The 27,166-nt window shown below is 35.1% G+C and overlaps 1 protein-coding gene across 1 annotated transcript in view; it reads right to left on the bottom strand.

Moving 5' to 3' along the window:
• Window positions 1-27,166, bottom strand: part of BMPR2 (bone morphogenetic protein receptor type 2) — a 203,076-nt gene that overhangs the window by 17,956 nt on the left and 157,954 nt on the right. The window contains exons 4-10 of the mRNA XM_044768427.2: window positions 24,762-24,872; window positions 23,915-24,006; window positions 21,793-22,023; window positions 20,910-21,024; window positions 16,753-16,913; window positions 15,896-16,043; window positions 10,184-10,320 (exon numbers count right to left, since the gene is read on the bottom strand). Of these exons, the coding sequence (XP_044624362.1) occupies window positions 10,184-10,320; window positions 15,896-16,043; window positions 16,753-16,913; window positions 20,910-21,024; window positions 21,793-22,023; window positions 23,915-24,006; window positions 24,762-24,872 (995 nt within the window). The remainder of the gene's footprint in view (window positions 1-10,183; window positions 10,321-15,895; window positions 16,044-16,752; window positions 16,914-20,909; window positions 21,025-21,792; window positions 22,024-23,914; window positions 24,007-24,761; window positions 24,873-27,166) is intronic.

The following is a 27,166-nucleotide window of genomic DNA, read 5'->3' as shown; positions in this document are numbered from 1 at the left end:
TAATAGTGTTTTGAGTACAGTCATGTGCCACATAACAACATTTTGGTCAACAATGAACCGCATATATGATGGTGCTCCCATAAGATTAGTATCATATAGCCTAGGAGTGTAGATTTGCGTAAGTACACTCTTATGATGCTCGTGCAATGATGAAATTGCCTAACAACGCATTTCTCAGAATGTACCATCATCAAGTGACACATGACAGTATTGATTTTGGGATTACAAATAAGTTTTTTAGCAAGTAGTTGAATTCCAAATATGAAATATATGAATAATGAGAAAAGATCGTACAGGCATACCTTGAAGACATTGTGGGTTTGGTTCCAGACCACCTAAATAAAGCTAATATCACAATACAGTAAGTCACACGAATTTTTGGTTTCCTAGTGCATACACGTTTATACTACACTGTAGTCTGTTAAGCGTGCAATAGCATTACATCCGAAAAAACAATCTACATACCTTAATTTGAAAATACAGTATTGCTAAAAAATGCTAATCATCTGAGCCTTCAGCAAGTTGTAATCTTTTTGCTGGTGGAGAATCTCATAAAAAAACATATCTGCAAAATGCAATATCTGTGAAGTGCAGTAAAGTAAAGCACAATAAAACGAAGTACGCCTGTATATAATGGATTTAAAACTGACTTGGATTTGAAGATAATAAATTCAGGAATCAATTATAACTAATATTTTGTGATACCTTTACCTCCAAAAACTAGTTACACATTTACCTTAGCAGATTTTGATAGTGGTTTGAAAAAATAAATTGGACCCAGGTTATAAAACATATTTTTTCTTTTGAAATAATTTTACACTCACTTTTCTTGTCTTTCATGACCTTGACATTTTTGAAGATTATTGGCCAGATATCTTTTAGAATGTTCCTCAATTTTTCTAATGTTTCCCCATGACTAGATTCAGAGTTTGCATCTTTGGCAGAAAAATCACAGAACAGAGCTTGTGTTCTTCTCATTGTATCTTATTACATGGTACACAATTTTGATTTGTCCCATTACTAGTGAAGTTAAGCTTGATCACATGACTGAGTTGGTGTCAGCTGGGTTTCTCCACTGTAAAGTTCCATTTTTCCCCTCTATATTCAATCAGTGTTTTTTTCTATTTCAATCAGTGTTCTTGGGGGTAAGTACTTAAAACCTCTGTAAATATCCTGTTCTGCATTCACCTTTTCACCCACTACTTTTAGCATCTCTTGATGTTTCTTGGTTGAATTATTTCTATGATGCTTGCCAGTAACAAGACATTTAAAAAATGACAGTAAATCCATAATAGAAATATGGGAAAAGGGCACATAAACAAGAAATGCAAATACCTTATAAAATATGCAAAGATCTTATTTACTATGTTGAGGCAGCACAGTGTAGTAGTTAAAAATATTAGTTCCGGCTTTGTAGCAAGAGCACCAGGTCAGTTAAGAGCATGGCTTCAAATCTAGGCTCTACTATTTACTAGCTGCAAATTCAGACAAGATCCATTTTACCTATCACACTAACAAAGATAAATAAAATTTTTTTTTTAGGTTTTTTTTTTATTGAGTTAATGATAGGTTACAATCTTGTGTAATTTCAGTTGTACATTAATGTTTGTCATTCATGTTGTAGGTGCACCACTTCACACTTTGTGCCCACCCCCGACCCCACCTTTCCCCTGGTAGCCACTAATCTATTCTCTTTGTCCATATTTTTAAATTCCTCATATGAGTGGAGTCATACAGAGATTATCCTTCTCTAACTGGCTTATTTCACTTAACATAATTCCCTCAAGGTCCATCCATGTTATTGCAAATGGAATGATTTTGTTCTGTTTTGCAGCTGAGTAGTATTCCATTGTATATATATATATATACCGCATCTTCTTTATCCATTCGTCTGTTGATGGACACTTAGGTTGCTTCCATGTCTTGGCTATTGTAAATAATGCTGCAGTCAACATTGGTGTGCATAGGAGTTTTGGAATTGCTGACTTCAAGCTCTTTGGATAGATACCCAGTAGTGGAATGGCTGGATCGTATGGTAGTTCTATTTTTAATTTTTTGAGAAATCTCCATACTGTTTTCCATAGTGGCTGCACCAGTTTGCATTCCCACCAGCAGTGTATGAGGGTTCCATTGTCTCCACAACCTCTCCAACATTTGTTACTATTAGATTTAGATATTTTTGTCATTCTAATGGGTGTAAGGTGATATCTTAGTGTAGTTTTGATTTGCATTTCCCTGATGATCAGCGATGATGAGCGAAAGATAAATAAAATTTTTTAACACAGAGTGTTGGTGATAGGAAAACAGGCACTTCTATATTGTTGTTGGGAGTGCCATTGATTTGGAGGGTAATCTGGCAATAACAAATTTTAAATGTATTTACTCTTTGATCCAGCAATACTACTTCCAGGAATTTATTCCTCAACTACACTTATACATTTGCAGAAAATGCAGGTATAAGATGTTCACCACAGTGTCATTTATAACAGCAAAAGCTGGAAACTATCTACATGTCCTCTACTAGAGATCTGGCTAAAAACTTATGGTATAATGGATACTATGCTGCATTAAAAGAATTAGGAAGATGTATATGTTCCCAACTGCTAAGTAAAAATAGTAAGGTTAAGTGGGTATAGTAATTCCCATTTGTATGTTAAAAAAGGATATAAAAACGTATAGTCTTGTAATGCATAGAAATTTCTGGAAGTTTACTGAAGGAACTTAACAGTGGGTGTTTCTTCAGAGAAGCTTTTGGATGTCCGAGGTAAGTGGAAGAGTTTTCACTGCATATTTTTTGTATTGCTAAATATAACTCTTTGTTTGAATTTTTACCACATGCATGAAAAACATTTAATTTAATTAAATGGCTTTTTTGAGTAGGTAATATATGTGTATGTCACTAAATTCAAAAGGCCAAAAAGAGAATACAATCTCTCTCCCATCCCTATCCACCAAGCACTCATTTTCCCTCTACAGGCAACCAATGTTACCAGTTTCTTGAGTGTTCTTCCAGAGAAACTCTACTACTTTTTAATTCAAACACATACACACCACATACCACACACACATTTATAGTTTGATTCATGTTCTTAATTACTAAACATGAAATGCAACACAGTAAAGTGTACACATTGAAATCTTTCTAAAGCAAAGATTTGGACACTTTTCCAAACAAAACTGAAAGGGACTTTTTCCTTTTCAAAAACAAGGCATTATCTATTGTACAGAGTCCCATTCACCAACTGCTGGCCCAGAAGAGCCCAGAAGCACCAAAATCTAAGTAGCTAAAAATTGAATATAGGCTGTTTTGTATATCTTGAAGAAATAGAGATATTGAATGAGGATAAATTTGTTACTTTTCATTATATAGTTGGGAAATAATTAGTTAAAATTCTTTATCAAAAATGAGACAGAAAAAAAAAATAAGACATTCATCAAGGCATTGTACTGGATGATGAATAAAACCTAATGAACAGAAACTCTGGTCCCTACCTCTAACAAGTTTCCATTTTTCAGACAAAATCATTGTTGATGAATAATAATAATAGTTAACAATTGCTGAGTTTTACTACGTACTAGACTCTGTTCTAACTCATTTAATTCTTATACAAAGTAAGCACTATCATCGTCCCCATTTTTCCGATGCAGGAAAAGAGGCCTAGATGAGAAGTTAGGATACATGGCCAACTAGTGGCAAAGCTAAGATCAAGGCCCAGACAGCACAGCTTCACAGCGTGTAGATTATCCTTTGCCGACTGCCTCTAAACTATGCTGACAGAACACAGGCAGTTCTAGCAGACAAATGGATTCTGTTCTAAAAGTTGCAAGTTGATAGTTTTTTGAGGAAAATCTATTATAAGTTCCAAACAGTGTTAAAATAGTGGTTGGTGAGTCATTTAGACAAGTACAGATTTAGAAGTAAATTATTAAAATGAAATTGGGAAAAGGAAAAATTAGAATAATATTTGAGAATTCAAAGGGGATGACTATAAATAGGACTCTGAAGGTCCTAGGAACAATGATTTGGTCAGAGAAAGTTGTTCCAGAAATAGATAATGCAAAGCTGAATACCCTAAAATAAAGAAAAAAGTAGGTAAGAGAAGATTAAGGAAATAAAACAGTACTAAAACAGGAAGATTAAGTCATCAATGGGGAATTAAAGGTCTTCAAACAATTACTGAGAAGGAATTTGACAATTTAGATGAAACGGACAAATTTCTTTAAACATACAAATTGCCAAAGCTCACTCAAGAAGAAATAGGTGACTTGAATAGTTCCTATATCTATTAAGGAAATTAAATTTTTAGTTTAAAATTTTCCCACAAATAAAACCCCCCTGGATGGCTTCAGCAATGAATTCTACCAAACATTTAAGAAAGAAACAATGCCAATTCTATACAAGTCTTCCAGAAAATCTAAGAGGGGGGAAGATTTTCCAACTCATTTTATGAGGACATCAGTGAAAATGGCAGAGGAAGGACCTCTTACTCTTACTGAATCTTACTGAATCACTCTTACTGAATCTTACTGAAACCCTGGAAGTTAGTCAAATGTCTACAGCAACCAAGTAAACACATATCCAGGAGAAGAAAGGCCACTGAAACAGGGTAGAAGAACTTTGAGGTGTTTTAATTTAGCCTTGCCCCACTCTCACCTTGGAGTAGTGGCAGATATGAAGATGGCAGCCTGTGTTCCCAGTGTGGGTACCTGGTCCCAGAGGGAGCAGAGTGATCGCATTCCTAAGGAATTATATTGTCTGTTTTGACATGACTACGAGTTCCCTGAAGGACCAATGCATGGGGCCTGTTTTTGTTTTGTCTAACTCAGGACAAAGAAGAGGCTATGACTAAGTGGAGAACATTTCTCAAAAACATGGAAAGTCAAATGAACAAGTGCTACAGCCTGGGACAAAATACAACAGCTGAGGCACACAACAGAAGAGCCAAAAGTCAGGGAGGAAAAGCTGGGGCATGAGCAACTTTGGGGAATAAGGGCTTTGAAAACCTCCTGCATACACTGGGAACCTAGAAAGCCCTACACAGGTCCAGGGCAGGTCGCATGCCCACAGAAGACCATAAGTTTTCATAGCTGGCTGGTCTTTAGGCTCAGCGCTAGCAGGAGGTGAAGGCAAGGCAGAATTACAAAAGGCCTGGATAAGTGTTAAAGGAGGGCCCCCAAACAGAGCCAATCTGCAAAGACCTGGAGACTATCGTCTTCTCTTTTTTTTTTTTGTTTCTTTCCTTTTTGCCCATCATGATATTCAAAACGTCCAATTTTAAACAAAAAAATTACAAAGCATAAGAAGAAATAAGAAAGTATGCCCCATTCACAGGAAAAAAGAAATTAAGAGAAACTACCCCTGATGAAATACAGTCACCGGAGTTATTAGACAAAGACTTTAAATATGCTCAAAGAATTAAGGCCACCATGGACATAGAATTAAAGGAAAACAACATCTCAACAGAGAACAGTAATAAAGAGATAGAAATTATAAAAATGGACCATAAAGACAATTTGGAGCTCAAGAGTACAAAACCTGAAATGAAAATATACTAGATTACTTCAATAGCAGATTTGAGCAGAAAAGAAAGAGTTAGTGAACTTGAAGATAGAAAAATAAAAATATTTCTTTCCAGACTATGTTTGTGTCATTCTCTTATCAGTGTCTTTACAAGGGCAGAGGGTTTTAATTTTGTTAAAGTTCAATTTATCAATTTTTCTTTCATGGATCATATTTTTAGTATCACATTTAAGAAATCTTTGCCTAACACATTTTTACAAAGATTATCTCCTGTGTTTTCTTCTAGAAATTGTATGGGTCTATGATCTATGTTTGGGTCCCTGGCAGTTTTTAAAACTAGTTTTTACATTCATTAACATTTGGAAGATTTTGAGTTTTGTTACTAAAAAAATGTTTTTAATTTCAATGCAACTATGAAGCAAAAATGCCTTGTTTTAGCCATAGGAATATTTCTCTCTTTTTATAAACTATTTGCCATCTAACTCTAGCATTAGATTATTATTGCAGAGAAGCAGTTCTTTTTATTGTAGCACATTAGATTTAAATGGATTCGTTGGAAGCAAACCAAGTATTACTTATCCCTTACTTAGCAACCTAGAGTAAAAAGTTTTCAAGTAAATACGTATATGATGCATATCCTGTAACAGTAGTGTTGCCAAGAGATACTTGAAAATAATGAGTCCAGTTTCTCTGGTGAAATAAAACAATTTAAGGAAGATGAAGTTGTATCTTACTAGATAAAATTTCACACAGAGATTTTCCTTTGAGAGATGCTCTACTGTGGGCTGGCACACCTAATGAATCCTGGTAAAGGATTCAGCCTCTCACCTGCTATCAGGGACCTCTTAAAGATCTATCCCAGTTCCCAGAGCAGGGACTGCAGTATGAGGCAATCTTGGGCGTATGTGCTTAGCCATAGGTCTTCAACTGCCTCATATTTGAAGAAGAACTCAATCTCATTTGAAGCAGAAGCCTTCCTGGAAGGTAATCTACTGACAGAGACGATCAACGGAGAAAACATTCAGTCTAACTCTCTAGTCACTCTCTGACATGCCACCACTCAATATATGTCAGGATCCAGAATGAAAATATTCTAATCCTACCAAAACAACCTAAAATTAAAATGTGAAAATATGTATTAAAAGATTTAAATGCCTTAATGACATTTTTCCTTTTTGTTCTTTAACGATAATCAAGAAAATTGTTTGCATAAAGTCTCAAAAATTCTAATTTACAGCTTCAGAGATAATCAAGTTCCTATTACATTCCTAAAACAAGAACAGATTGCTATGGGAAAAGCAAACAACAAGAATTTCTAGAAAGTATAAATATGACTGTGGAAAGTAAAATTTTAATGAAGAGAAAACTAATAGAGTGGTAAAGGTGAAAAATAAATGAGTGATTTGAAAGGTAAAGCTGAGTAAATCTGGAATATACAACAACAAAAGATGGAAAATACAAGAAAAAAAAATTGAGACCTGGAATGTCAGGTGGTTCAATATTTGTCTAATGGGAATTCCAGAAGGAAGAAATGCAAGAAAGAAGATAAATTTTTATTTTTTTTAATTTATTTGATTTTTTTCCAAGGAAAATTAGCCCTGAGCTAACATCTGCCACTCCTTCTCTTTTTTTTCTGAGGAAGACTGGCCCTGAGCTAACATCTGTGCCCATCTTCCTCTATATGTCAGACGCCTACCACAGCATGGCATGCCACGCGGTGCCATGTCTGCACCTGGGATCTGAACCAGCAAACCCTGGGCCACTGAAGAGGAACATGTGCACTTAACCACTGCACCACAGGGCCAGCCCCTAATTTTTAAATAATATAAGAGAATTCTTCTGAATTGAAGAAAGTTCTGAATTTTCAAACTGAAAATCTGTCCAGTACAAAGCGAAATGTGTGAAAAGATCCATGCCTACATACATCCAGGTGAAATTTCATAATTCCAATGATAAAGTAAAAGGTTTAAAAACTTAGAGTGAAATAAAACATGAGGATAAAACAAAAAGACAAAAAAACAATGGAATGAGACTGGCTGGCAATGGAATTCTCATTAGCACATATGGATGCTAGAGGACAATGGAGCACTGGTTTCAAAGTTGTGAGGAAAATGATTTTGATCTTGAAACCATTACCCAGCCAAATTATTACTCAGGTGTGAGGGTAAGACAGAAAACATTTTTTTTCCCCCAAGAAAAAAAACTCGCCCTGAGCTAACATCTGTTGACAATTTTCCTCTTTTTTTTTCCCTTCCCAAAGCCGCAGTGCATGGTTATACATCCTAGCTATAAGTTGTTCCAGTTCTTGTGTGTGAGCCACCGCCACAGCATGGTAACTGACAGACTGGTAGTGTGGTTCCACTACCAGAAAGCGAACCCAGGCCGCCGAAGCAGTGATTGTCAAACTTTAACCACTAGGTCATTAGGGCTGGCTCAAGATAGAAACCCTTTTTTTTTTTGCTGGGAAAGATTTGCTCTGAGCTGAACATCTGTTGCCATCACTCTCTTTTTTTTTCCCCTCCCCAGAGACCCAATATATAGTTGTATATTCTAGTTGTAAGTCCTTCTAGTCCTTTTATGTGAGCTGCTGCCACAGCATGGCTACTGATAGACGAGTGGTGTGGTTTCATGCCTAGGAACGCTATCTGGGCTGCGGAGTGGCACGTGTTGAACTTTAACCACTAGGCCATCAGGGCTGGCTGTAGAAACATTTTTCAATGTGCAAGGATTCATAATATTTACCACCCATGCACCTACTAATACACATTACTTAAAGAGGAACTTCATCAAAGAAAAAATGATTGACAAGAAAGAGAATAAGGGGCCAGCCCCATGGCCAACTGGTTAAGTTTGCATGCTCCACTTCGGTGGCCCGGGGGTTTGCTGGGTCAGATCCTGGGCATGGACATGGTACTGCTCATCAGGCTCTGCTGAGGTGGCATCCCACACAGCACAACCAGAATATACAATTATGTACTGGGGGGCTTTAGGGATAAGGTGGGGGGGTGAAGTTGGCAACAGTTGAGAGCTCAGGTGCCGATCTTTAAGAAAAAAAAAAAAGAAAGAGAATGAGAATTAAAAAAAAAAATGTTGCTTCACAGTAGAAACTAAAAAGAAGAAAGAATGAAAAAAGAAAGATGACAAAAAAATTGGAAAGAATAGAGTGGATGGTAACTTTTGAAACATTCTTCCTTAAGCAGCAGGGGCTTAGAGTAACTAACCCAGGATTTTTACTTCCTTCTCTCTTTTTTTTAAAGATTTTATTTTTTTTCCTTTTTCTCCCAAAACGCCCCGGTACATAGTTGTATATTCTTCATTGTGGGTCCTTCTAGTTGTGGCATGTGGGACGCCGCCTCAGCGTGGCCCAATGAGCAGTGCCACGTCTGCACCCAGGATTCAAACCAACGAAACACTGGGCCACCTGCAGCGGAGCGCGTGAACTTAACCACTAGGCCACGGGGCCAGCCCCCTTTACTTCCTTCTCTATGAGTCCAAGTCAATTCTGTGTTGTGCAGAGGATGTTTACAAAATCATAATTCTGCAAAATTCTGATGTTTTAATTTATTTAAATTTTTAGATCTGTAGAGAAAACAAATTATTTAATAATAGATACAATATTACAAAACTAGGAAAGAATGAATGAGAAATAACAAAAACTAAGAATAGATATAGTACTTAAAGTTATAACGGTAACCTCGAGAAGAGAAAACTAGAAACAGAAATCTCAGAACATTGTAACAGGAGCTACTTTCGAAGAGAGGTGGTAGGGGCAGGCAGTCTTTTCCTTTTCCATTTACTTGTTTTATGCTTTTCTATTTAATTTGACTTTGTTTATCATGTATAGGCATAACTTTAATTCTTTTAAAAAATTATTTTTAAAATAAGAACTACAAAATACTGTAATCAATAAGGGGTAATTCAATAATTATGATACATACATCATACAACAGAAGATGGACCAAATGAAGACAAAGAGATATATCTATAGGTATTTACTTTACATGAAAAACTGTCCATAAGTTAAAAAGAAAAAAAAGGCTTCAGAAATGATAGTGGAGATAGTGGACAATGAGATGATCCTACTTATGTAAAAAAAAAATTATATGAGAGAGAGAGTGGGTATGTGTGTGTGTATATAAATGCTTGTATGACGTTTTTAGTGCTGTAGCAATAGTTTACTGAAACAGCAGGAACCTTTGAAAATATTTCAGTGTTGTGAACTGCATTTTTAATAAGCAGCACTTTTAGGCTGTACCTTTGTTTCTTTTTAGTGTAGCTTAAATTTCTATTAATCATTAAATATGTAATTCTGCACTAATGAACATTTTTGGTACCACTCTCAAGAGAATAAGATGGAATTTCAATAATGTTTAATGTATTAATTGCTCCAGCTGTTACCCAATTTGGCAAAACTCAGACACAACAGTCTCTCTAACTAGTATTTTAGACTTGGAAAAAACTGAAACTGAACCAAGAAAGGGGACTTTTATTATACTGAAAAATTTGAAAATGTATAACATCATAAAAATCAAGTAAACTGGATTTCTGGCATTAGACAACTCTAAAAACTATTAACATTATTAACAGTCTGTTTTTGCTTCAAACAACATTAAAACATATTCAGTTATAAGTCCTCTTTTTAATAATTTGTTTTTTTCTTACCAGGCTATTTTCTTTCCAAGCTTCTGGGAACTTGGGTCTCTGTTTTTCCCTAGACACCAGAACCTGCATATCTTCAAAAGTGGGATGGTTTCCAACTTCTGTCTGAAAAGCCATCTGGTATTCTGGTACAGACTCACCTATGTATTTTTTCAAAAGAAGGATAGAGTAAAATTTCCAATTATCATAAAATGATAGAATAACAGGAATATTTCTGCTACTAAGTAAGCAAAGAAACTGTCACAATCTTTATTTATTTTTAACCCTTTCAGGTATATTTGGAAATCCTAAAGAGACCCTGTTGTGGGTTTAACGCATTATTAATACATGCTTTACTTAGAATAGTCTCAGCTTGATAAATTAAGTGGTAGTTTCTTTTCTTTTTTTTTTAAAGCTAACTTTTTTAAGATTTTATTTTTCCTTTTTCTCCCCAAAGCCCCCCGGTTCACAGTTGTGTATTTTTAGTTGTGGGTCCTTCCAGTTGTGGCATGTGGGATGCTGCCTCAGCATGGCTTGACAAGCGGTGCCACGTCCACGCCCAGGATCCTAACCGGCAAAACCCCGGGTTGCCAAAGCAAACGAAGCATGCAAACTTACCCTCTCGGCCACGGGGCCGGCCCCTAAGTGGTAGTTTCAATGATGGATAGCTTTTTTTTTTTTTTAAAGATTTTTTTATTTTTTTCCTTTTTCTCCCCAAAGCCCCCCGGTACATAGTTGTGTATTCTTCGTTGTGGGTTCTTCTAGTTGTGGCATGTGGGACGCTACCTCAGCGTGGTCTGATGAGCAGTGCCATGTCCGCGCCCAGGATTCGAACTGACGAAACACTGGGCCGCCTGCAGCGGAGCGCGCGAACTTAACCACTCGGCCACGGGGCCAGCCCCGATGGATAGCTATTTTTAAATGGTTTCTAGTATTATTAAATTTGGGGGGGGGGTTATTACATGCATAAGGTGTACTTAATACTTGAAAATATGTCTGAATTCTTATTCCACACAGGGATCAAGAGTGGTAAGGAGGAGAAAGTCCAGGATCTAGAACAACAAACATGTCTGTAGAACCAAATATACGTGGGTGGGTTGTACAGTCATCATGTCTCATTATGTCATTGGTTCTATTAGAGTCCAGTCAGATTGTATTACATGTCACAAAAATTTTTATGATAATGGCTATTTGACATAAGAACCAATATACCAATTTTTCAAAAAAATTCCTCTTAAAAAGCAGTATCTAAGATCAAAGATTTTAAAGTACCATTAACTATTTTACCACTGTTTAATAACCTTATTCATCGCTAATAAGCACAATCAGTTGCCTGTGATGAGAGGCTTATGATTTTTTCAAAATGTGATCAAATTAAACTTAATAAACATATTGAGCACCCAGAAGACCTCTGGGACCAACACTTAGGAAACCAATGGTCTAATCAAAATCTTGGCAAAGAACATAGGAGAAATAGAAACTCTTCCTGTCTCCTTGCCCCTCTCTCTACCCATTAAGAGGGCCGGATAAATTAGAAGGAAGAACACCAGGATGGAGGATAAGGCACTTAGCCTCTAATCTTGGCTTCATCTCTACCTTGGAAGTCATTTAACTATTTTGTGTTTCAGTTTTCCTGTCAGCACAATGGCAATGTCTGCCTTCCTTATCTCACTCACATGGAGACAATAAAAAAGTTATAAAGACCCAGATAGAAAGTACATTACAAAACATGCAATTTAAGTTTTATATTTCAATTTGAATATTCAGAACAACCTATAAACACTTGCCCTCCATCATTAAAAAAGATTTACAAAGATTAGTTCTATAATCTATGCAGCATAACCCAAATGTTTTAGAATATTGCACTATCTAAAAATACAAGTGATATTTTCACATACTCTAAACATTTAAGCAGATACTTATTTTTGATCAATTAGTATCAACATTGAACTTGAAAGACAAAACTAAAGGATTTAATCCTGCCAGTTAATATATCACTTTCTTTCATGAAAACTTATGATAAAACCTCAACCCATACCATCTGTAAATTCTAAGATATTTACTAGTATATCTTAGCTGTCTCTCTGAGACATATATACAATACACATACATACATTCCAAGTGTTATTAGTTATTTTTTCTTCAAATGCTGGTTCAGTAGAATAATTAAAAATTCACACTTTTACTTATTTGTTTTATTTAGGTCTAAATTATAATTAGAAAATTTGCTAACTGAAATCAATGCACAATCTTGTTTTGTGAATGGAATGACATTAAGAATTATCAAATTTCTACTAAACTTTCATGGTTCTAAGTCTAATTGTTCAATAGATTCTTCTTCAGAGATAACTTAGTATTAGGCACTGGGGATACAAAGATGAACATTAATGACATCATCATCAAGGAAGATATCCATCTTACTGGATTTTCTTAAAACTTCACAATCATTAGATTGCTCAAGGGAAATTTTATGATCTCATTTTTTTTCAAACTGTCCAAAATAGATCAAATATCTAAGAATATCAGACACCATTCCTTGCTTCTCACCTCATGTGCTACTTGTTAATTATGTCTCTAAGCTGTTAGGAACTTTTTTAGTCGCCTTCTTACATTACACTTGTTCTCTTTCTTTCTTTCCTTTTTTTTTTTAGGAAGATTAGCCCTGAGCTAACATATGCCGCCAATCCTCCTCTTTTTGATGAGGAAGACTGGCCCTGAGCTAACATCCATGCCCATCTTCCTCTACTTTTTATGTGGGACGCCTACCACAGCATGGCTTGCCAAGCAGTACCATGTCCGTGCCCGGGTTTGGAACCGGTGAACCCTGGGCCACCAAAGCAGAACATGCACACTTTGCTGCGCCACCAAGCCGGCCGAAACTTGTTCTTTTTCTTCCTTTTTCTTTCTCTTGACTTTTTTCTTCCTTCCTTCCTTCCTTCCTTCCTTCTTCCTCCTTTATATAACCTTTGCATCATTTCACTTTTCCTTTGTAATACAGACACCTAATTAATTTATTTTTCTAACGTTTTACAGAGAGAGGGAGCCTTCATTACATAATGTTTCCATTTAATAATAAAGCATGTATTCCATCTGGAGGTATACCATAGAGGTTTTAAAAAAAGTTTTGTAAGTTTTATCATTATTATATGCTATTCTCTAGGCTTATGAATATGTTTATGGCACCCTTTTTTTTCAACTTCTATCCTATTTCATTCTTAAAAATTTTAAGAGTGCCCTGTTGTATCCTCTGCCTGTGCTTTCTTAATATTTTGCCCTCCTACACTCTACTATTTGTCTTCTTTATTCCACAGAAACTCCTCTAAGAATACCAATGACCTCCTCCTATTCAAATTCAAAGATCATTCCTCAGTTCTATTTCCTTTTGACCTTTCAATTACATCTATTGCTATCAATCTTGGTTCTTAACACTTTCTAACACTGACTTCCAAGATACTGTGATTTCTCAGTTTTCTCACTCTTTTTCTCATTTGTTTTCTTAACTAACTACTTAGGGGGGAGGTGCCCCAATAGTCAATCTTTATTCACCAACTATTCTCTCTCTTCATTTGTTCTCTTAGGGGAGTACATCCACTCTCAAGTTCTCAATTACCATCTCTATGTAGACAATTCCTAAATAATCATTTTAATCTTAGTTCTCTGAACATCTCTTTATGTTTTAAAAAATCTCTTCAATTGTCTATCAATATTCCATCCAAAAGTCTCCATAATTATCTCATCTTTCCAACATAAACCAATATTTTTTCCTAGCTTCCTGGCTGCCACCTTCACTGTTTCTCAGATCTCTGCATATTTCTCAATTCCATAAACTTTCTTCCAATAGCTAACCAGAAGCACAGATTCCTTTTCTACATTTTCTCTCACATGTGCCTCTTTTCCCCTATTTTCATATTCAAGATTATAGGTATCTTAATGCAATTCTCTACTTTCTTTTTAAGATTTTTCACTGTGGTTAAACATACACAACATAAAATTTACCATTTTAACCATTTTTAAGTGTACACTTGGTGTGGTACTAAGCGCATTCACAATGTTGTGTAACCATCACCACCCAACTCCAAAACTTTTTCTATCTTCCCAAACTGAAACTCTTTATCCATTAAATAACAACACCCTATTTCTTTTTTCAAACTCCTTTTAGTTCTTTCTATTTCAATTCATCCAATTTATCTGCTAAAATAATCTGCAAACAAGATTTAATTGCCCTTCCCTTTTCACAAACATCTGATACGGCTCTTTATTACTTATCAGGCTGAAAGCAACAGTTAATCTTTGGATGCAGCAGTTGTTCAAAAAATGTTGCTGACGGCAGTGTACCAATGCTGATGTAAGAATCATTTTAGTCAGACATGCTTCTAAAAAACAAAAATTTTGGATTAGGATATTTCAAAAAATCTGTAGCCAAAGGTCCAATAACCAAAATAAAAAGTTCCAAAGGTCCAAAGTTCCAATAATAGTGTGATACTACGGCAATTGCTGCTATTTCCAGAAAAACACCTCAACTGAGTACCCTGTACTTCCAATTAACTGTAAAATATACTTGTAAAGTAATAACTGATTGACCTATAGCTAATCTAAATGATTACTGATTTATTACATTTTAGAATTATAAACTGCTGTTAAATGATTACTGCTTTTATTTATTTATTTATTTATTTATTTTGAGGAAGATTAGCCCTGAGCTAACTACTGCCAATCTTCCTCTTTTTGCTGAGGAAGACTGGCCCTGAGCTTACATCCATGCCCATCTTCCTCTATTTCACACATGGGACGCCTACCACAGCATGGCTTTTGCCAAGTGGTGCCATGTCTGCACCCGGGATCCAAAGCAGTGAACCCTGGGCCACTAAGAAGTGGAACGTGGGAACTTAACTGCTGCACTACCAGGCCGGCCCCCTGATTACTGCTTTTAAAGCAAAAAAATTCAATCCCTATTTTTTAAAATAGTTTCATTTCATAAATTTGTCCAATGCTAGTTTCTTTGACCATTTTTCCTTTTTCTAGGCTTTTATTCCTATACAATGAGACCATGTATGTCAAATAATTTTGTACACCATCCAGAAGAATGCAACACACATACTGTTAAAATTTTTATATGACAATAATGACAGTGATGTAACCCTAACAAAAGGAGAAAAACTATAAACTCATTTGGCTATTTGAAGTAAGCCTCAAACAAGCATTCACATTAAATGAGTGTTCTCTCACTGAAAGGAAGGAAGGGATGAAGACAGGAGGAAGGAAGGGATGAAGACAGGAGACAGGAAGGCAGGAAAGCAAGAAGGGAGAATAAAGAAAAGAAAGGAAGAAAGGGAAAATGAAAAAAAGAAAGAAAAGTGTTCCAATGGATAATTCATTGCTTCTAATTCCGTATTGGGTCAATTCAGGAAACACTGTTAGTGTAGCTTATCAAATGCTCAGAGGGTGCATAAGGAAAACAGTATCTGCTAACGTAGAGACCAAACCAATCATAGATAGGCAAGCTATTAGCAATTAATTAAATTGCACTCAGACACAAACTTGGAATCCTTTTTAAAAAGATTTCCTGATTCACACCCTTCTGGTAATAAGATTTGTGAACACTAGATGGCAATGAACTAAAAGTTTAAGTGAAAGTAAAAACATACATAAAAGCTAACTTATTTAACATTGGAAGAAAAAGACGACATAACTGCTTCAGTTCAAAGCATATATCAATTTTGATAGCAGTTCTCTTACCTGGGAAGAGGTCTGTACATCTCATAAATATCTCCCAATAGATTAGTCCAAGTGCATACATGTCTACTTGTTTCAAAGCTGATTCACAGTCCCTCAGGTTCACAGCTCCTTCTAGAACTTCTGGTGCCATATATCTGATTGTGCCAACCTGATAAATTAGAGTGATATTTTTCCAAAACGAAATGTAGCATATTCTGAAGGACATACATTAGACCAGAAGTTATACATAAATTTCACGTCAACGATATGTCAATGGTATGTTATTTGAGCCTAAGCATGTCGCCGAACCTCTTTATACCTGATTTTTTATCTATAAAATGCCCTTCCTGAATAATTAAACTGTGGTAAATCTATCCTATTGAATAATATTCGTTAATGAAAAAGAATGAGCCAGACCTTCCTATGTATAGAAATGTAAAAAAAATCTGGAAGACATAGTGAGAAAACTGCAAAACAATATGTACATTATTTAATATTTTTAAAAATTCACAAAAATATATATGTTTAGATGTGTATGTGAATGAAGACAAAAAGGTCAGAAAGGATATGGTCCACAGCGTAATAGTCCCGTCAGAAGGTGAATGTCCTATCTCAAACTTGGTAATTTTACACTTACTTCAAAAATCAGCTCCTACAAACGTCCTCCTAATGCTTGCCAAAAATGGGTTGGAAGGGCAGTGATTTCCGTAACGAATTGATTAACTTTATGCAATGTTTTCTGTATTTCTTAATATTGTAATTCCTAATATGCTATAATTGATAGCATTTAAGGATAACTGTCCTGAGTAGTGGGTTTTTTAATCTAACTCATTATGTTTTCGAAGTACGTGAGTGTGATACTTTTTGTATTCACTCACCTCACTTATGGCTGCATTATCCTCTTCCCCTGGGCGCACCAGTCTATTTCCAGTCAGCCTCATGGACAACCCAAAGTCACTAATAACACAGGTTCCATCATTTTTCACCAAGACATTTCTGCTGTTTAAATCTCGATGAGAAATTGCAGGTTTATAATGATCTGTTTGGATAATTTCAAATATTTATTAATGCTTAAATATCACTATTGGACATGAAATGAGCATGCTGGTAATAGGGACTACATAAATAAAAAAGATAGTGTTATGTTTCTGCTCATTAATTTTTTAATAAGAAAAAAGAACATAAGAAATCAAAATTTCAACTCACAATCATCACTATTCTCACTATTTTATATTTTACAACATAACTCCTATTGCATATGTAATTAATTAAGCTTTAAACATTCAGCTGCACCTAACAGCCAACATGCTGTTGCTTCTAATTTTAAGATACTTTTTTTCCCTCTTCATTTCTAGGTATAGCAAAAGGAGGTAATGGAGAAAGGAATATTTGGTATAAACAACAACAAAAAAGTCAACTTATCTAAAACAAATGTCAATGAAAAACTGACATGACTCCAAAATTCGTTATGTATGTTATGCTATTCTCCTACAGCTTTTCAGATCAAACCTGTAACAGAACATCTCAGTTCTACCCTGAGGTACAGTTATGTCTCTAAACCCACTCAGTTCTTTACATGAAAATAGAAATAGTTTTACAATGGACTGGGAGAACAAGTGGAGGAGCTGGTATCTCTCAGCAAGATATGAAAAGCTGTTTTCTGATTTTACAGAGGAGCAAAGCACTGTTACACGCATTCTATTACTTGTTTATCACTAGACTAGATGTTCTATACAAAGGCATAAAGAGAACATGTTTAACCTGAATTTGAAAGGCTTGGCATGCCTTCACTGAAAGAATCCTCACTGAAAGAATTTACCTAACCTAAGCACCTCATCAAAAACATAATTTTTTCCTCTCTATAAGGAAACCTTATATAAATCTTATATTAAACAAAATCACAACTCTTGAAATGAAAAAAAAAATACTATGGCACAATTTCTGAAATTTAAAAGAACTTCCTAGGTATACAAAGAAATAGAGCAATCGGGACGAAGTCAATGATAAGTTTATTGAGTGTTTCTATATTTAAGCACAGGAAGACTCACTATTTACATTTATTACTCTCGTTAATGAGTATTAGACTGCAATTTCACCAACAATGAAACTAAAGAGGATAATGATTCCTGTGATATAAAAAAAATAACAGCACAACTCGAAGAAAAAATAATAATTACAGAGTTTCTTTATCTAGGAGTTGATTTGTTTCTCACTTCCTCCCCTTCTGACTTTCTGGCCCAGCCTTCCAAAGCTTGTACTAGCATGGCTCACTCAAGCCCTAAAAGAGCTGCTTTTCTTACTCTGGATAAAACCATAACATAAGTATACGTGGTATAACGTCGAGCTGACATTTATATAAGAAAATTACAGAGACATTGGAAAATGTTTGTATGCTAATACCAAATCAACACTTAAACTAAAAGATTATCTCACACTTTAGAGAAAGCAGGCTAACAGTGGGGACAACGTGCAGTGAGTCAATGAGACAGCCAGAGGGGAAAACAGGGTAATACTTTCCCGCTACTACTAAAGAAAAGAGGAGAGATAGGGAGCAAAGGAGGAGGGGAGCAAGGGTGGAAAAAGGGAAAAGAGAAAAGATAGGATTCCTCACCAATACAAAGGGTAGAACCACAGACTGCCCTTTTGAGACTTCTTTTCCCCTTTAAGTTCCCCTCAGTATTCATTTTAATCCTTTTTTATTTTGGGGCGGGGGGCGATGAGGAGAAAGAAGTAGAACATACAATTACTTTGCCCTGGACAGTAGCACTGTACTAGGCAAATATCTCAAAGGAAAATGGGACACAATATTATTTTAATTATGTTAATAAATAAAACCTGAGCAAAAACATAGTCTCTGTGGATATTTACATAAACACATACACACATACACAAAGCAAAGGATCTGGAAGGATGTACATAAACTAGTTAGTAATTTTCTGGCTATGTTTGAATGACGTATATATGTTCTTTCTTAGATTTCTGTGTGTGTGGTAATAAATTACATTGATATTATCACTAGGAAAAAAATTCACAGGGAGAACCAATTACAAATAAATAAACAGGTTCAACACTTCCTTATTCTGAAGCAAAAAAACAGCTGAATAAATAATAGTAGTAGTATTCCTTCCTACAAAATTTCTATGTTAAACAGCAAAGTTACATCTGAAGATACTGGGAAGAACAGTTCTCTGAAAGAAAGTGAAATGATACTTTAAATGTTTTGAAATAGTATAGTATACGTGGAATATTTTTTTTAATAATTAGGTAAAACCATAAATTCAAATAGCTACTATACATATGTTTTTTGAAACGGCATATATATACTCAGTTTTTAAAAAGGTTGCCTGTTTAGTGATAATATTAGGTAATGTTTGAGAGTAACATTTAAATAAAAGTCATATTTGAGGGCAATCATTCTTTTCAGCCAAGGTTTGACTTGAAACCTTGCTGAATCACACAGGCCTTGAAAAGGGAGATTAGGATGGTATGTTAAGTTCTGTGCTAAGTCAGCTTTTCAAAGGAGTTATAATAATATTTAAGAGTCAGGAAACACACAGTCCAAATGGTTAATGTGCTAAAGACTAAAGTAAGTGTATCAAGATGCTAACATAGGCAATAACATGGGTCAATTCTGTATTCAGGAAAAGCAAGATGTCAAGATAAATGAACTGATAAATTATTCAGAAGAAATTATTTATACATGAAGCAGCAGCTAGAAAAGATGATCCATTCTATTATACAAAGGAAAAAAGATCTAAGAAATCGACACAAAGATTCTCTTCACTACAGAGGTCAGAGAAACTGAAAAAACCGTGTTCTGGGCTATAGTACGACAAGAAAATGCTGTAAGAATGAAAGCCTGGAAAAGCACAAAAAAAGATTTTATACAGCAAAGCTAATTTAGAGGTGCCTGAGATGTGGAGTGTATTTTGAAATAAATTGAGAAAGCAAATGTACTGAAGAGATGCTTTGAACAACTGGCAAAAACGTGCATAAAAGTCGAAGGAAACTGTAGTTATGGCAAGGAACACAACCACACAGTTCTGAAACACTGGCAAAGACTGAATGCCCACCATGCATTCTCCTCTTCCGACTTAGTAACAGAACCCAATATTATCTGAGGCAGCAATGCACCAGGTAAAAAAAAACCCAACTATATTCTCAGCATCCCTTGCAGCTAAGTGTGGTAGCTAAGCAAAGACTAAGTTCTGGGAAACAAAACATAAGCATAAGAGTGGGACTTCTGGAGGCAGAAGGGGGCAACTCCTTCTACCTTTCCTCCCTTTACCCTGCTGATTAGAATATAGCATGATGAACAATGAGGTAACTTTGGAAATGTAAGCCATATACAAAGCATAATAGAGGAGAAAAATAGGAGCCTGGGGCTCTAATAATACCATGGTGTTGCCAAACCAATTTCAGACTGTCTCTCTAGATTCTTACACGGGAAAAAAAATTTGTTGTTATTGAAGCTTGTTATTCCGCACCCCCCCCCCCCCCCCGCACAGATCTGACCAAACCTAACTCTAGCTTATAAAAAGATATATTTAGGTTTCCCACTAAAGACCAACCAACCTATGGAATAAAGATTCACGTGATGTTAAACCTAAAAGAGTGATAATGGCTTGCAGTTTATTTAAATAAGCAAAATAAATACAAGGAAAATATAATAGCCTAGCTAAGAGGTTCTTAAGCCAGGTCCATAGGTGGACTTCAAAGGGTCTGAGAACCCCTAGAATCAAAAGAACCTTCTTTTAAAGTATGCCCATATGTGTATCTTTGCAGGGAGAGTGTTCAGAGCTTTAATCAAATTCTCAATGGGATCCATGACCCCTCTAGAGTCTTGATGTTCTTTTTCTCATTCTTCCTGTTACATTTCAAATCAATTTCCTCATGTCAGACCATTTAAACAACTAGCTAACAATAAATCTGCTATAATATAAAACATACGTTTACTTTGAAGATGAGAATACAATTTCCCTTTGTGAATTTTGACCCTAAATGAGTGTCATTCATCTTCTATTCATTGTCTTACCTCCTCGTGGCAATTCTGTATGAAGATAAGCCAGTCCTCTAGTCACAGAATGAGCCAAACGGCAAGAGCTTACCCAGTCACTTGTATGGAGACTCAAATACTTGCATAGAGATCCCTATATAGAGGAAAAAATACAAAAAGAAAAAAACAAAAAAGAGTGGAATTAAGTTACTTGAACATGAGGAGGTAAGTTCACAGTCTTATAAAGGATTTGCATAGGTTAGGATTCCATAGCGATAGATCTAATGAATGATGATATTTCAGAATCTCAAAAGAGCTAGTAAGACATTTCTGTGGATAGAGAGAGGAGGAGGGGATGGACAGGAGAATTTAAACAATATCAATTTTTACTTCTCCAATATTAAAAATTATGGATGGTTATTTCATTTTAAACGCTTCTTTATCAAATTAAGATACAAAAAAAAAGACTTTCAGGCACTCTTTACATTGTATCTCTTATGAGTACAAACACAAATTATACTGTTATATTTTACAAGAAGAAAACAGAAGGCTTTTGTAAATACATATGTGTCAGTGCTATTTAAGGTGCTCATCCACAAACTATTTATTACCAGTCTGGGATAAGGAGAATGTACCAGAATGAATTAAATGCCAGTCAAAGCACAGCTTGCTTCATCAAGAAATTCTTGTTAAAGTGAGAGAGACAGAGAGAGAAAGAGAGAGAGAGAGAGAGAGAGAGAGATGAACTAAACAGTTAACTAGTGACTTAGTTGATTCACATTCTGGTGTGAGATCCTTATCTCATTGCAGACTATTAATAATCAGTGCGCAAACCAGCAATGCTCTACATAACAGTGGTCCTCCTGAAAATCTGATTGATAGCTAATATAAATGTCAGTTTATCTTTTTATGAAGAACTTACATTGGGATAATACTCCATCACAAGCAAATACTCCATGCGTCCATCTGCAGTGACTCTCTCATCTCCAACTACAAAGTGAGCAATGTTATCATGTTCCATCAAAGGCACTCTGTAAATATTCTTCTCATTGATAAAATTCTGACGGTTTGCAAAGGAAAATACTTTTACAGCAACTGGACGCTCATCTAAGGAACCTTTATATACTGCTCCATATCGACCCCGGCCAATCAGCTGTAAATTTGTGTTGAAGAAAGCAAAATATTAATTCATATCACAACTTAACAATCAAATTTACTAAATAATAAAATATAAATCCATATGTATGCCACAGGTCTCTATTGCTTATAGTTTAAATTATTCCTTTATCAAGAAAGACACGGGGCTGGCCCCCCGGATTGCTTCTTTCATATTGATTTAAACCAGCTCTTTCTCAAGAAACTAACAAAATCCACATCTTAGACAGCTCAGGAAGCTCCTACCTCACCCAGCCCTCCCACAAGTAACAATTATAAATTCTGAACAAAATTTGAAAAAGAAATCTGAAAGTGCTAGAGAATGAACAAACGGAGGTAGATTCTGAGGAGAGTCAACACTTAAAAGAAAGGAAAGACATAGGGTGAGATACCCATTTTCATAGCTTTTAGCCTGAGAGCAGGCAGAAATCAGCATTGCACAGAGGAGCTAAAACTGCGATAGAAAATCCATAATCTTTCTGGCCTTAGGAACCAGAAGACAGAATTTGGGGCAAGCACAGCTGTTGGAAAGTTAGGGAAGAATCCCAGAAAGAAGAGTCAGAGAGGGGGAAACCCAACAAATGGCTGGGACAGACTCCAGCTAAAGATAAAATAACTGAACTGAGATTTGAGCTTCCGTCCAAGAGATGAGTTTGCAGTATGTCCAGCCAAGTTAATTGCCTACTAAAACAAACAAAGAAAATGAACACACTTTAGAAGAACCTAACAGAAGACAAGGTCTCCATAATATACTCAATACACAAAGAACCAACAAAATGCAACCCATTCCCTTCATTTTTGGCTTCTGGACATTTCTCTCACTTTTTACTGCAACAGGTTAGGGATTTACCATTATTTATTAAGGATATTTGTCAGATTTCATTCACTATTTCTAGGTTAAAATTTAACAAACAGATAGGCTGTCCTTTAGAAAGGCTCTTATCACTATATAGTTAAATCAACAAGGTTTCGGAGTGTTTCTTTTACTCAGTCCAAGATAAAATCCAATAGTTTTAATTAGTATTTTTTGGAATTTAGTTAATTGGACACATCATACATTTATTAGTCACACTTACTTCTTTTGTGAATTGGCAGTTCATCTCTTTAGTCCATTTTTTTATGGATTGCTTCTTTCCCTTTTTTTATGCTTTTTGGTGAGGAAGATTGGCCCTGAGACAATGTCTGTTGCCAATCTTCCTCTTTTTTTTCTCTCTCTCCCCAAAGACTCAGTACAAAGTTGTATATCTTAGTTGTAAGTCATTCTAATTCTTCTATGTGGAATGCCGCCACAGCATGGCTTGATGAACGGTACACAGGCCCACGCCCAGGATCTGAACTGGCAAACCCCAAGCCACTGAAGCGGAGCACGCAAACTTAACCACTCAGCCAAGGGGCTGGCCCCTGGATTGATTCTTTCATACTAATTTATACCAGATCTTTATCAATTCTTTGTTATGGGTCAAAATACTTTTTCTGAATTTGGCTTTTAACTTTATTATATTTTTCTCCCAAATGGAAGGTTCTTAAAATGTTTTATATAATAAAATCAAGGCTGGCCCTAAATAAACTTTCTTTAAAAACCTCTTTTACATAACTTATCTCCTTATCTGCTTTATGTTTTTCCAGAGCATTTACTACTACTTGAAATAATATACATTAATTTTTTTACCTGTTTGTAGACTCTCTTCCACTAGAATACAGGCCTCAAGAGGGATATCTGTATTATTTACCTATATTCTCAGTGTCTAGAATAGGCGTTGGCACAAAACTGATGCTCAATAAAAGCTCAATGAATAAATGAATGAATGATTTAGTAAGTGAATGAAGTCATTGGCTCAGATATACTATGAAAGCAGAAAGAACAGTCCATAATGTAAGAGCAATCTCACCTCCAATAGTTTCAGATTATCTAGGTCAAGAGAAGGCTCTGATGCTGCTGCCTCCATCATGTTCATACTGTGAAGACCTTGTTTACGGTCTCCTATAGAAATAGGAAAAAGAAGTTACTAATGTGTAGTTTTCTTATAATGAAGATCTTTATTACCCTTTTGACTATATAACAGTTAAAAAGAAGAGATACAGAGGGTAGGCAGCAAGACTTACAGCTAATGTTAATGGGAGTAAAATTATTTACTAAACTTGGGATTATCTATAAACGAAGATGGATGATGAATAACATGAAAGCTGAATTCTGGGAGATGGTTCGAACAACAGACCTAGTTTAAAATCCTAAAAAGTTTGCAGAAACATTAAAGAAAGTTTTATTAAAGTCATTCAAATGAATGACTAGGTGCTGATTTCCCAAAAACCTAATCAAACCTAAAGTTTACTAGAACTGATTAGATAGTTGACAATACTGAGGAATTTCTGATTTTTTTTAACGTGAAAGTGTTACTGTAATTATATATATTTTCAGTCCTTACATTTCAGAGATAGTACTAAAGTATTTACAGATAAATGATATCTATGATTCACTTCAAAATAACCCAGTGGCATGGAAGGATGTAGGGAGTGGGGCTACAGAAGATATGTAGATGTGACAATTGTTGAAGCTAGGAAATAGGCATTTTGTGGATGTTTGAAATTTTTCATAAAAGCTTGGAAAAAAAAGTTTGTTAAGAGAGAAGGATGTGAGCTCAGAGATGTTTTTTACTATGGAGATTTTAAAAAGGAGAAAATAAATTCTCATTAAATGGTATGTTTAATAAACAATAGAATAAAAAGTATTATTTTTACCTGTCAGCATCCTGTATCCGAAGCATAAGGCAACTACCAAAACAGCTAATACAGAGACTGATGCCAAAGCAATGATTATTGTCTCATCTCGGTTAAATGAATGAGGTGGACCTAAAAGAAAACAAATATAAAAATACAGTCATCTTTTTTCTCAGTATTTGATAAATATTGACAGAAAAGCTGTACCAATATATAGTCAAATCAGCAGTTTTTGCATCAAAGAAAATGAAAGAAAAATAAAATATTTATCAATAAAATTTGTGATAATTGCAAATTATATACTTTTTTAATCATATAGATTATCTTATATAGATTTAGAACACTGAAACACCTGTTAGTTGTACTCCTAATTATTGAAATATCAACTACATCATGGAACAGCATAGATAGAATAGTAAAATATTTAAGACAACAGTCTTCGGAATCACATCTGGTTTTAAATCTTGACTACACCACTCTCTCAGTGGCCTTTAGCAAATTATTTTTTTCTGATCTTCAGTACATTCATTTGTAAACATAGTCCTCTCTGTGAGGCTTAAATATAAGTCTAAGTACAGTGTTGAGTATATATCATCTATGCAATAAATGATAGTTATTATGTTTAGCAATATTAATATTACGATTATTAATGAAAACAGCATGGCCTTGCAGGCAGTTAAACCTGAATTGGACTTGAAACTTAGTTTTTCCGCTTATTGTATGACTTTGGGAAAATTTCTTCACCTGTCTGAGTCTAAGTTTCTTCACTTGCAAAAAGGGAACACACATATCTAAATCACAGATCTATTATGAGTGTGTTAACCATTTTATGTATTAGTTCCATTCTGTGGATAATATCTAGAGAAGCAGTCTTTAGGATGGATGTCCAAAAACTGGAGCACGTCCAGAAGAGAGCAAGTGGAATAGTGAAGGTTTGAGAACTCTGAAATGTGATGGGTAAAAAGAACTGGAAGTGTCTGATGTGGGCAAAAAGAAAACTTCAAAGTATAAGATAGCTGTCTTTACGTGGAAAAATGGACTTGTAGCTACAGAAAATAAGATTCAGTTAGTGCACGTTCAAAGACAGCGGTTTCTAGCTCAGTATACAGAAGCATTTAGGGCTTATAAATAGAGCTGTCTAAAATGGAATCAGTTACCCTATGGAATAACTGGTCATATTCTTTTAACTGGAGGTATTTATGCAGTATTTGGTAATAATGAGCAGAGGCTGGGCTTGATGACTGCTAATATCCTTATTTAACCATTCTTTACATTCAATCAAAACCAAGCATACTGTATTTTAAATCTTTCTCATTTTGGACATTATAAGTATGTACTGTATCAAACTAGAACCTCTATGGCAAAGAGTTCCTCTGACAGGCACTCCAGTTCTAGATGAATGCATTTGTCTCAGTCAACTTAAGCACAACTGAATATTGAAATGGCAAAACAATGTTTCTATAGAAGGATCTATTGAAGCACTGTAATACTCTTTTAATCTACAAGACATTTATTGGAATTAATAGACTTTAACACATTAATAATTATACCTATTTTCAACGTAAAGAATAAGTTATAGGAAGACAGCCACATATAAAAACTCATTTTACCATGAGATATCACTTCATACACACTAGGATGGCTATAATTAAAAAAAAATCCAGAAAATAAAAAGTGTTGGCAAGGACATAGAAAATTAGAACTCTTATACATTGCTGGTGGAAATGAAAATGGTGCAGCTGCACTAAAAACATTTTGGAAATTTCTCAAAAAGTTAAACATAGAATAAGACTCAGTAATTCCACTCCTAGGCATACATGCAAAAGAACTGAAAACAAGTGTTCAAACAAAAACTTCTACAGGAATGTTCATGGCATCACTAACCACAACAGCCAAAAGTGGAAACAACACAAATGTTCATAAAATGAAAAATGCATTTTTAAAAATGTGGTTTATCCTTACAATGGACACAAAAAAGGTAACACACATATACTATGATTCCATTTATATGAAATATCCAGAATAGGCAAATCCACAGAGACAGAAAGCAGATTAGCAGTTTCCAGGGTCTAGGGTGCGGGAGAAATCTACAGTGACTGCGTACCAGCTACAGAGTTTCCTTTTGAGTTGATGAAAACGTTTTGGAACTAGATAGAGGTAATGGTTGCACAACACTGTTAATATATGGAATGGCAAGCTTTGACATGTTTGATTGTATGTTATGTGAATTTTTCCTCAGTTAAACAAAAAAAATACTTGATTTTAGAATTTGGCCCACCCAAAAGAGAAATTCTATTTTCAACACACAAAATCATAGATACACACACACACTATAATTAATCTTTACTATAATAAGATATACACAAACGTTTGGTGTGCTTATTGACTTATTCCCTTACTGAGTATGAGATCACTACTGTCAGATA

Source organism: Equus asinus, chromosome 4 (genome assembly GCF_041296235.1).
Source record: "Equus asinus isolate D_3611 breed Donkey chromosome 4, EquAss-T2T_v2, whole genome shotgun sequence".
NCBI classification, from domain to species: Eukaryota; Metazoa; Chordata; class Mammalia; order Perissodactyla; family Equidae; genus Equus; species Equus asinus.
The sequence above is the reverse complement of the archived record's forward strand: the minus strand, read 5'-3'. Positions and strand labels throughout refer to the sequence as shown.